This window comes from Polyergus mexicanus, unplaced genomic scaffold (assembly GCF_030449975.1).
Source record: "Polyergus mexicanus isolate NDT 795.1 unplaced genomic scaffold, iyPolMexi1.0 SCAF_22, whole genome shotgun sequence".
Lineage (NCBI taxonomy): Eukaryota > Metazoa > Arthropoda > Insecta > Hymenoptera > Formicidae > Polyergus > Polyergus mexicanus.
Genome location: NW_027223342.1, coordinates 2300598 through 2313583, shown reverse-complemented (window position 1 = coordinate 2313583; position 12986 = coordinate 2300598). Strand labels below are relative to the sequence as shown.

At 38.9% G+C, this 12986-nt stretch overlaps 1 protein-coding gene across 13 annotated transcripts in view; it reads left to right on the top strand.

Annotated features, from left to right (window-relative positions):
* The window catches only part of Sei (seizure), a 97371-nt gene that overhangs the window by 42342 nt on the left and 42043 nt on the right, over positions 1–12986 (top strand). For 12 of the 13 annotated variants that reach the window (XM_070312277.1, XM_070312273.1, XM_070312279.1 and 9 more), the window contains 5 exons: positions 4802–5000; positions 6061–6229; positions 8301–8369; positions 10334–10458; positions 10675–10755. In XM_070312277.1, coding sequence (XP_070168378.1) covers positions 4802–5000; positions 6061–6229; positions 8301–8369; positions 10334–10458; positions 10675–10755 — 643 coding nt within the window. The remainder of the gene's footprint in view (positions 1–4801; positions 5001–6060; positions 6230–8300; positions 8370–10333; positions 10459–10674; positions 10756–12986) is intronic. The other variant, XM_070312274.1, reaches the window with a different exon arrangement.

Sequence of the window (12986 nt, the reverse complement as noted above, 5' to 3'; positions counted from 1 at the left end):
GAATGGCGATAATTCGTTACTTGTATGTTAGTTTAGCATATCTGTCGGAAGATTTGTTAAAAACGTATCGTTCGATTATACACATTTAAATCTCTCAAGAAACGCTAATCTAAATTATTTTAACTAATCTAATTTTATATTAATATTTTACATATTATATTGAAACTTTTAATTGTGATTGTTTTTTACTTTAATTTAATCAATTGAATGGTAATTTAATATTTAATAAATGTATTTTTTTTTTTTTCAAAACAGCCGACAATAAATTAAAATACATTTTATTATTATAAGAGTATTTCAATTAAAATTCAATCATTGTCCGATGTTGAGAGAGAGAGAGAGAGAGAGAGAGAGAGAGAGAGAGAGAGAGAGAGAGAGAGAGAGAGAGAGAGAGAGAGAGAGAATAATACTGGCATTAATATTTCATTTTTTTACTTGTCAGATTGTAATTATTATATGTATATATGTGAATGAATGGTAGTGGTGGAAATTTTTTTTTATTTCTTTATGCAGTTTTAAAAAATATAGCGAATCTTTTCTTTTTATTTTTCTTTCTCTCTCCATTTTTATTTAGATATTTGCTATTTCACTAATATATATTAGGTCGCTTTTTTATCGCTTACAAAATATAATAACGATGCATTAGAATTAGATTTGCAGAAGGGAAATTAATATAGCAACTTCGGATTTAAGATATTCGGATTGCCGAGGATTTCTCTAAATTAGCAATCGCGTCGAGCATTTTGGGCCGAGCAAAATGCACTAATTCCACGACGAAACATAGCGTTATACACGCACTCGGAGACCTTCGCGTGAGAACACGCATTCCAGTCGATTCCAAGGATGAAACTCGCTCGCTTTGAAATTAATTAACGTAGGAATCGTAAAAACGGCTTTTGAGGTCACACCGATTTACAACACAGCTGTGCATATCGTGAGACAATTATGAAGAAAAAGCTAAATAGCTATAATTAATTATAGCGAAATAAAGTCATGGCGAGAGTTTTGTCGATGGAAAAACTACCGGAGCTTCATAAAGTAATCTGCTAATATAATGATATAGATTAAACCTTCGGGGGGTGGGGAAATTGAGAAGATTTTTTTTTTTATCGCGATGTAAATATTGCGTAAATAATTGGATCGATGACGCGTGCAATTATGAAACTCTGGAGATGATACTTTGAAATCATGATCGCGACTATACTACTACCACCCGCTAAACTGATTTAAACATGCGAGAACGCTATTTTCCGCTCTAATTTCTCGTACACACCCAACGATAGCGTGCACGATTGAAAGGGGGCGTGGAGAAACTATATAATATATAGAATCATAGGACACATTTATTCACGCACATTTATAATCAGGATATTACAATTAATCAAATGAGAAAGTTAAATGGTGGCGAAACTCGCTGCGTCGCGAAAACATTTTGTTAATCGCGTTAATAAAGGAACTTGGCATTCATCGTTTCCTTCACAGGAATGACTCATTCTTTTTCGTATCGATGCGCGCACAAACTTGCGATGGAAGAAGTTACTTTCGCCAACGATCTCTTTGAAATAGCTTTGTCAGAGGAAGAAACATTATGTAGGCATTGGAAACAAATATTGCATTCATTTGCATTTTTATCGCAAAAAGTACCAGAACAGTCAATAATTTGCGACGACGAAGACGCGATCTTAGAACAGGTATGTAGACCAAGTACATCGAGCTTCTCCGTAATTGCTCGTCTATTTCATCCGAAAACAAATTATCGTCACTGCATACGCGCCATTTCCAATGGAAATGTCATCGGAACGCTAACGACACACCGTGCGCAAATTATTGACATGCGAGCGAATAAACGCAATCAGATATTTTTCTGATTGAGAAAATTGCGCTAATGGCTTTTTCATACGCTGCCCGTTACGAACTCCGTATCGAACTCTGAAAAGCGATACAGTCTTGATTAATATTTCAATTGAATTGAATTTATTCACTTGTATGCGTTCTCGAAAAGAATCCTTCAAAAAACAATAATAAAAAAGAGAGAGAGAAATATACAATATATATACATATATGCTTTTATTTCTGTATGTCTCTAACGAAATTGGCGTTCGAAATGTTGAAATAGTTTTCCTTTTTTTCTCTTTATCCGTGAAAAGGAACAGCGTACCATTAAGTGCATTTAATTCTATTTGTATTACAAAATCACTCTGTCAACACGACCGTTGAGAGAATCGATGTCAGGGTTACTTCGCTGTAAATGTCGATAAATCTACCACGCGCGCAACTCGGCTGATCGCATCCGGCGATAAAATTCAGCCCCCTGCGACACGCGGAACGCGAAATAACCGGTGCAGGATCCATCGATCTTACTAGACGGGTTCTAGCTGTTTTCGTCGTCGCGATAACTCCGTTCGCCGTTGCTAATAGTTTCATCTTCGAGGGCCGATCGTGATTACGTAGTTGGACATTTATATTATACTTTTTTTCATTATTAATTCAAAACCCTTAAAGGATCACGTATCAGCCATTTTGACTTTTTCGATATTTCAACAACAGAAATATCCCAAAAGTCTTAATCGATAAAAAAAAAAAAAAAATGCTTAAAATTTATTTTTTAACTTTTTGTAGATTTTTTTTCAAGCGTTTTTGAGACAGCTAAAACTGTCGCAAGACATTAAGATCCAGATGAAGAAGAAGGTCTCAATAATTTCGCGAATCACGATAAAATGAAAAATATACGGATCGTTGTATCGCCGTACGATAAATACCGCATCTTCATTTGTCCGAATGACGAACTTGACCCGTTCGCGACTCTGCTCATGCGTACAAATCGCCGAACAGAGGGATGAGCGAGGACCGTTTTCGCGAGACGAGAGCTCGCGAAAGAGGGTCGGACAAAGGAGGCTCGTTTCTCTTTGTGTATCGACGAGTCGCTCTCGCTCCACTTTACGAGACTTTCCTGTCGCGTTGACGTCGTTTCGGCCATTCGCCGTTTTATATCGAACATGTTGGACACTTTCCAAACGCGGATATCATTCGGGTCCTCGTCCCTAGCGCGCCGGAAGTCTTGAAAGAGAGGGGTGAAGAGGGTTGTGCGGCGGCTCGTCATCACGACATTCTTGCAGATGCAACCGTGATGTTGCGACGATCCATCGATCGTATAAACTTTTCAGCCAATTAAATGCCGCTCTGTCTGTTTCTCTCTCTCTCTCTCTCTCTCTCTCTCTCTCTCTCTTTCCCCCCTCGTCAACAACATTCAACCCTTCCGCATTTGCTACGCTCCCGAGTTTTTACGTTCAATTAGCGGTGACCTGTTTCATCGAGAGCGCTTACTAATTTCTGTTAAATCCTTTGACACATTAGACGCGGGATTAATTAATTAAATCCGAATGATGATAATTAAACCGCGCGGTATTTCGCAAAATTGCGGGCGTGTAAAGTAGATTTGTCGAGTGAAATTATAATTTAGAGAAAAATTCTACGGCGCGGTAAAATTCAAGATTCCACGACGTTTATTCCGTTTAACACGCTATCACTATTTTTCTAATTTCAACGTAAATATGTAACTTTGCCATTGCTACGCAGGTGTGTTCGAGTCGATTCTAATTTGATTTGTTGCAACAGGCATTCTCTTAATTTCCTTATAATTTAAGCTATATTCGAAAATAAAGATATAATACTTTTTTTCAAGATTACATTTGTATATTTAACAAATGAGAGAGAGAGAGAGAGAGAGAGAGAGAGAAGAACAATAATTAATTTAACGAAGCGACCAATCGTATCGTTGTTGTGGCGGACAAATGACTCCCGCGGACGCCGGAGGATCATTATATTACGCAATACACTCGAATACGGTGTTCATAATTGGCTGTTTGTACGTTAGTTTACCTTTACCAGAACGTATGCAGCTAACACATATACATATCCCGTTAAATAATTACTCCCGATCGAACCTAATCGCGTTACGAAAACATACTGCCTGCGAATTGGGAGCGGTGGAGCCGAGAAAAAGACACCAGGGACTATCCAGAGATCGAACACGCATTCATCTTGTCTACGGAAAAGAAGGACGAGTATTTTAACAAAATAACGACGATAGTAATATATTGGCACGATTAATATGCGCACGCACGCACGCACGAACACGCGTCAGCCACGTGTCGTGCCGTCGCGGGTTGAGGTTGTTTATCGATTGGCAAGTCTAACACTGACACACTTCACTCGCGGTAGTCTGACCTCCGTTCCGTGTATCGCGCGCGATATCGACCATCCCCATAACCTTAGGATTTATATTGTACAATTTCTCGTCGACCGCCACGCGGCCATTTGCAAACGTGCAGAGTTATCCGCGAATCATCTTCCGGATTAACGTCACTTCCCGGTAACGGGGATAACGAGCTGCCCATCATTGCGCGCTACAATTTCCTGATCGAGCTAATGGAAGACGACCGTTTCGTTTTTCAGTGCTCCGGAGTATCCGAGATATTCCGCGTTCCGGAAATCTCTCTCTCTCTCTCTCTCTCTCTTCCATCGCTTCAATCTTTTATAAAGTTACGGGGGTAACTTAGATTCCGCTGAGCTATCGAGATGTACGTAAAAAGCTTACCTCTAATAAAGTCTCCGCAATTACGATAAAAAGAATTATCACGGGAAAAAGAGAGATGAGTCTTTAAAAAATGTATAAATCTCTGAGATATCGTCTCTTTTTTCATTAATTTTCTTCTTTGTTTAAATTAATTAATATTATACGGCAAACGTGATTAATCATAGACAAGTCTCATGAATTATTCCAATTTATGTGACTTTCCAGCCCGTTAACATGCGGCTCGCCCACAATGATGGAATCTTGGGGTCCTGGGAGGACCGGCACGCCACCGCCGGGTCTGCCGCCCCCATTGTCGGCGGGGAGCAACAACAATGGTGGCGCAACAACATCGGCGATCATCCCGAGTGTCGTACCGCAGCCCGGCACAACCGCTCCCATCGCCAGTCCCGAGGGAGTGAGCGATGTAAGTAGAAAGAAGAGCGCATTTATTATCAGCGAGAGCGTTTCGCTACCGCGAGCACGCGATCGTCCGAGGACCCATCGACATCGGGATCAATTAAGGGCGGTAATTAAAAACGTCATTGGTAATTGGCAATTACGATGCGCGTTTAATTCTCACCATGTCATTGGAAAATAAAATAATCATAAATCATCGAGAGTAAAATGTAGACTAGCGAAGAATTGTTACGCTAATGATTCCGTTCGATGGGATTGACACTATTTAGACACTTTGATTATGGGAATAATTCTTTTATCGGGAAGAAGGAGAGGGGAAATTCCCATCCCCCGCGAAATTTTGGTCCTTTTAATCGCGTTTCCCCCGATACGTACACGTCCGTAATTGAAACGCGCGTTTAGCATGCACGTGGCGGCGATAGCCCTCGAAATTCCGAGACCGTAAGTAAGTTTTGCCGCGACCGACATGTATAGGTAGCTATAGAACGGGCAAAGGTTATCGCACGACCATAATCGCGGGTTAATGGCGCATGCATGAGTCCGCTGCTATACAATCCGACCATATGTTAAGTTCTCGTACATCGGCGGCGAGCGATGAATCTCTGTCTCTCTTTCTCTCTCTCTCTCTCTCTCTCTCTCTCTCTCTCTCTCTCTCTCGCACCTACCCATCCACCCACCCACCCACCTACCTCTTTCGTTCGTTTCAATTTCACGAGCATGCCCGTCGACTGGACGTAATGGACGCCGCCGAGCCTGCTATCGAACCGAGCTAATAGGATCAGCCGTACGTGCCCGACACGGTGACCCGGGATTCCTCGAATTTTAAGGACGCTGGCTGTCGCACTGCCGATGTAAGACTGCGGAAAAATCCCTTTTTCCTGTAAATCCTGAAACGTCGATGAGAAGGAAATGGAAAGAGAAAAAGCAGAGGCATTAATTAATAATATTAATAAACAATATTTCGATCAATCTTCGTATTTCTTAATAACCACGAGATTCGCTTGTTGATTAGGTATTGTCATTAAACATGGGGGATTTAATTATAGTTGATCGCGTCGTGCTTTCAGGTCTCGCAAAAGTCGGGAATCTGGGAGGGCGCAAATTCGTCATCGGGGGGCGCCGCCGAGGGACCCTCGCGGAGTGTTTCTCACGCGGCGAGTTTGGACGCGATCTCGAAGAGAGCCGTGAAAGCGGAAACGGCGAGGGCGCCTTGTCGCAGCCTCACCTGCAGCGTCTGTAAGCGCACAATCATTTTCTCCCTCATACATCGTTTTTATACTCTATTCTTCGTGTCCCGAATTGTCTGATCTCTTATTAGCGTTTTCTGTGAAGCGATATTTTATTTTACATATATACATATTTGTGTCCGTGTATATATATGTAAAATAACAAAAAAAAAATATATATATATATGTTCTCCGACGATATATTCGTTCCCCCAGCTGCATTGCTGCATTTCAATCGTGACCAGTAAAATGCAGTTTATTTCGTTGAAAATAGCGAGGATGGTAGACAAGTTATGACCGACGAACATTTCTCTTAAACAATTAAAAGGGATAGCTTTAATCTCAGACAGGTTGAAGGAATCGCTCTTAATTACAATATATATATTTTAAGGCCAATATGGTCGATTGATTTTTAACAGATTCAAGAGAAAAAAAAAACAATACAACTTTTTTCGACAAGTTCAAAAAAATAACGTTAATTTTATAATTTTCTCGACCATGCGACGATTCTCGTTACGAAGACCTTCGCTCGTTTAATATTCCGGGAAAAATACAGAAATTTTCTCAAAACATTTCGAGCGAGTTTGTAATTACGAACGGCACATGTAACCGCGCGTATACATGCGTCTCGCAGTTAAATATCAATTAATAGAACCGTGGATAATAATAATATCGTTGCATGCGACGTTTCATGCCGCGGATATTGACAGATAGTTGATCACCTGGCCTTTCGTACCGCGCATTGCATTCCCTATAACGTGGAATATACATGAGCTCTTGCATATTTGCAGATAGGGACTGATAGATAAATCGTCTTTATATCGTTCATTGCGGCGGAAAAAGGAGAGAGTATGTCGGAAGAGAAATTCCTCGTCGAACACAGAAAGCTTGCAATTTACGCTTAACCGGAAAATTAGAATTATTCGTCCCCTTTTTCATATATGTGTGTATGTGTATCTATATAACTGATTGCGAGGATCAATTTTTCATATCTGATATAATATTGCACTGATATTTATTTTACATTAATGCGTAAAACTGTCGAGAGAGAAAAAAATGCAGTTAAGTAAGAGCGCGTTATGTTTTCTCGATAAACCTCCCTTTATTCTCGCGGTTACGTTGCAAAAATCTCTCAAAATCGTAGAATAAAATTTGCAACTAGACAGACATTCGGTAAGTCCGAGAGACGCTCTTTGGTTTGGATTGCGATCGCCCAACAGTCCTGGTAATTGTACTAGCCAACATTTGAAATGCGATAGGCAATCATGTAATTGCTACGTGATTTAGTATTGCTTTTGCCAAGAGAGCGAAAAGTTTATCCGGAACGCAGAAACGATTTCCGTTTAAGTGCGTCCGATTAAATGTCATCCTTCTTAACGTCAACCGATAACACATGATAATCCTTCGCTTGTGAAGAGGAGTATAACGAAAACATTATTTTAGGACACTGAACAGATAAGAAAGGGGAGAGATTTGCTGGAAATTCTGCCCCGAAAAGAAAGGGATCTTGCGTTTATTTTTAGTCCTGTCATCGTGTAAGAAGATGCCGTGAAAAAAATATCCCAAAGTAATCGGCGTTATATGCCTTCAACGCGTAACAAAATCGTCGCGAGAAACAGCATTCGTTATATATTATATAGATGCTAAGTAACTTATGCTTTTTTTTTTTTTTCTACACAAGAAACTTAATTAAGAGCTACATTGTATCGAATTGACGACAACTGTCTTAAATCGTACTTTCGCGCAGTATCGGGAAAAGTTTCAACGAACGTCAAGCTACGTTCCTAGAATATCTCATCGCGAGACGGTAATGTTGAATTAGAGGCGAGAATGTTTTATTAAATATCTAACGGGGAACGAGGATCTTTGTCGTCTCTGTGTCACGAGATACAATATTCAGACGCTATAATACTCCTCTTCCCTGTAGCAAAGGATTACGATAGTGCCTCCCCGAGCTCTCCAACCCCACCTCTTCCCCATCTCATTTTATGCATTATGTATCGCCTTATCAGCTTAATGGCGACCCCCCCCCCCCGTCACAAACTGTCAATTCAAAATCAAATCTCGGTAAACTATTTTAGTAGCGGGCCGAGGGAGCGAACACGTCACCCTCGAGCGACGACCAGCCACAGTCGATAATCTAGCTGAAGGTAAAATAGGAGGGAGCAATCACCCTGCTCCCTTGGTTTCCTTTAACCGACCGAGTGCCAACCGGCGCGCGCGAGCTTGCACCCCTTTTATTACAACTTACCAAGCGCTTGCAGCTTTCTTGTTATCATGAGCTTTCGAGAGACGACTCGGTACTTATACTTACGTCCGATTGAGCGCTTTCATAGGCCTGTTTCTACCACTTACACCCCACTTTACTCTACTCTTATTCTACTCATATACTATTACTACTTATTACACTTGTACTACTTATACTACCTTTACTACCTTATATCGCGTTGACTTACAATATGCTAGCATTGAACTCCACGTGAAAGAGCGCTATCATTTTATACCTTTGATCATTATCAGACGAGCACTGTAGCCTCGCTCGATCAGCCATTTTGTACTCGCAAATCCCGAGGACTCATCGTCAACCGTCCGTCTAGATGTCCTCAATTGTACTCTGTCTGAAAAGTAATTCATTTTCTTCGTCAACCAACGCGTCGGTCTAATTTAAGCTTCGCTAAGCCTAATCGAGAAAAAAATTTCATTACATTTTATTTTCGTTTTAATTATAATGTTATATAAAAATTTTGTCGTACTTTTTTTCCACATGTGAAAAACACGAAACTTTTTTAAAAAAAATATATAATATACGTTGATCAGACGACGAATATTTGACATTTGTCTCGTATCTTATAAATATTTTCGTTCAAATCACGCGATGGATTTATTCTTGTCTCGATCTCTTCGTTCTCCGAGACGGATTCTTCGATCACGTGACTCGGCGAGAACAAAGAATTTGCTTCGAGCGCATTTTGGCTGACCGGAGGATTTCGCGAGGATTGAATTCTTGTTAGTTACGCTTCTCTTTACAACGGGACAAGAATGGCTGACCTTTCACGGCTTCTTTTACTTCAACACATACTTACGCAAATATCACGGTGCATCCGGGGTACACGCCCGGAGCATCATTACGTACCATTATACTATATTATCGATCATATCGTAGAGTCATCGTGTAATCGTGAAAATACGCGATCGACAATAACGGCCATATATCATTGTATAAATCATCCATAGCAAGACACGATCCTCCCATCGTATACATATATACAATATTACGTATAGTATTCAACGTAACGTCTAATTGAAAAAGAAACATCGTCATTCGATTTACGATCGACCTTTTTTTACGAACAACAATAAAACGATCTTTCTTTCACAGGTATGCAGCTTCTAGTGCGGATTAACCGACTCGTTTTACTAACACACTCTTGAACGCTTCTAGATCGAGAGATATAGGCTCGGTTATTTATTTATTTTTCGAGTTGCTCGTATACATCGAAGCGATTATCGGTACTTTGATTAATTTTCTTGTTCGCGCATTATATTGTATTTTATAAAGGGAATAATAATTTTTTTAAATATTTTTTTATTCTTATTCGTGCATATTTTCTCCAACACGTTTTTATTTCACTTTTTATGTAATATTAAATGTGAAATTCAAATGTTCAACGGAGAGACAAGATTTGGTTTGGCACGGTCGCTTCGATGAATCGTTGTATTAGATTAGTAATGTATGCCGTAAATGGTGTTTGACAAAACACTCGACTGGAAGAATTATATCGACACATGTATTACGGTACGCACATGCGCCTTTGTATTTGTACTAGATTATTACAGAGCTACAGCTTCCTTCGTAATCGTTATAAATATGTCGAGGGGGTGTCGATTATAGCGATGTATTGTATGTAAATACGATTGATTTTGTAACTTAGCTCATTAGAGAGTTGCTGTCCCCATTCTCTCGATGAAGATATAGTATTTTGATTCGATCGAGCCTGTATTTCGCACCTATAGATTCCGAATTAACGATACGTATAACGATGATATCGCATTGCCACGCGATCGGTACGATCGTAAAGGCAAGACTCCTCACGTGCATCGTTCACTTTTGTAGCAGCGAAACATTCGAAAATCTTTCCTGGCGTTGCTTCTGAAAGCGATCTGCAGAAATGGCGAATGTCCAAGGACCGGAAATCGCCATCTCTCAGTCAGATGGGACAGGATTCCATCAAACACAAAGTGAGTTTTGATTATTATGTGTAAAAACGTAAAGATCTATATGAAAACCATCCACGTATTCGATCTTTTCGCGCTTTGGCTTGGATTATTTTTTAATCATTATTGGGAATTCGATTTAATTATATCATACAATATTATAAAGAATTGCATAATTTTTTTATAGATAGTATCTTATTACTATATATATAATGAAACGTAATTTTTATAACATTACAGTTTTCCTTACAAGACAATGGATCCGCAAAGTATTTTCAAGGAGCGATGCATACACCGAACATGGGAGAAAAAGTCGCTCAGGTAAGTGAATCTTATATCGCAATTAAAAAAAGAAATATTTACAGAATCTCCGCGAGAAGAAATACACTCGATAGTCTCGAAAAACTGCAGCATTGAAAGACACGAGACTATTTGAGAATTTGATTCTTTAATAATGTTTTTCTCTTAATTAATATATATATATGCATAATATAAAGTAGACTTATATAAATTGAATTTATAGAAAGTTTGCAATCGTATCTCTCGTGTTTTCGTGAATGTTTTGAGAGACGACAGGCAATTAAAAGCATCATGACAAAATTGTTCGATGCTAATTGAAATTTGTGTGAAAGCGTTTCCCGGAAATGAAAATGTCAACCCCTCTCTCGTGGGTGAAAAAGTTTTTTCGCTCACTCGAAGCACTTCGATTTCGTGATATAAAAGGATAGGGTTCGTCGAGAAGTTAAATCTCATTTGCTGATGCCGATCATCTGAAACGTGTTTTCATCACGAAATACATTTGCCAAATTAACGAATTTCTGATGTTTCCGCGCTATTCCGAGACGATTTATGTTTCCTCGCGTAAGAAATTAATTTGATAAGGAATTAAATTTCGGCTCTCGCATCATTGATTGTCTTTAATTATTCAATACAACAAAATCTTAAGAATAATATATCAAGAAATAATTACACACGATAATAGCAGATAAAAGAGAGAGAGAGAGAGAGAGAAAGAGAAATTTAATATAGTAAGATTATAATTATATAATAATTACTTATATGGTTTACCAAAAATTCCGTTTTTAAACAATTACTTTTTTATTGAACAAACATTTTTATTAATTCTTGTGTATCAAATATAATTTATATTCTCTTCATCGAGAGCGTAGGAGATGAAGAAATTTTTTTTTTTTTTAAATATAATTTCTCCTTGTTTCATATTCAGTACGCGGTTATAGACGATGCATGAAAAATGCGAGGGAACGTGCAGGCTTTTAAACATTTAGTAGAGCAGCAGAGTGCAGGGGTGGTCGGGGGAGGAGATTGTTTGTACACGGATATACGTTTAACATACTGCCTTACATTAATACGGCCCTGACTGGCGCCAATCCGACTGTGCCGCAGTCTCGTAGGCGGAAATTTCCGCAGCGTGGATTTCTCGCGAAATGACGTTGATTTTACAGCGATTGCGCGATCGGTGCGAGATGGAAGATCCCCGCGGATTCTTAAAGAGATCCCCGCGATGGATAAAAAAGATCAACGGAATATTTTCAATTTATATTATCTGCCATGCGCGAAATTGAAAACTGTTTCGCATGATAAATCCGTCCGACCATGTCCCGCCAAAGTAATAACGCTGTGAAATATAAAAAAGCGACTCTTTTTATATCAATGTTTCTGATATCGCGTCATTGAAAAAAAATTCAAATTACATCCGCGACATCGCGCGACTCTCGCGAAACATGAAATAATTTGACAGAAAGTAATATAATTCGAGAGAGATATAGATTGATTTTTTTTTTTTTTTTTTTTATACGTTGTATCGATCAATAAAAATAATCGTCATAAATGAAGGAAGTGACATTTTATTTACGGAGAATAATTCTTTATCAGCACAGTTGACGATACATTGTTCTTCAACGCTGTATCTCTCAGAAATATCGGAGCAAAGTTTAGCGACAAGTAGCGCGCCAAGTCTTTCGGGACAATTAAATTTTTGAAAATCTTATTTTAACGAGGATCCCCTTTATACATATATGCGTCTAATTATTAATACACTAAAGCTTTACGCTCCTACATGTATGAAACAATTAAAATTCAACGTTTATTTCCTCTAACGTTGTAATTATCTGTTGAAACATATCGCGGCTTGCAATATGCAAATTCAATTTACTCAACAAAGTACACGGGCTTCCCCAAAAGCTGTAACATGCATATTTATCGTCTGTAGTAGTTTTGGCATTGTTGTAACTTAGATCATTAGTTTGCGGTCCAGGCGTGTTAATCCAAGCAATTATATAAATTATGAATGTAATTGCTCCGATTTACGAACAACATTTAACCATCATTTCGCGGCGAGGCTTAACGGGAGTGAAACTCTTTCTCTCTCTCTCGCACACACACACTGTGTTTATTTATATGAACCAAGAATGGCTGCCGAATTTCCGATATATCGATATCCGATATCGCAACATTGCAGGGATTTTTATCACGGATGTTGCTGCAATAATTATAACGGCATCAATAAATCAATTTTTTCAACATGGAAAAGC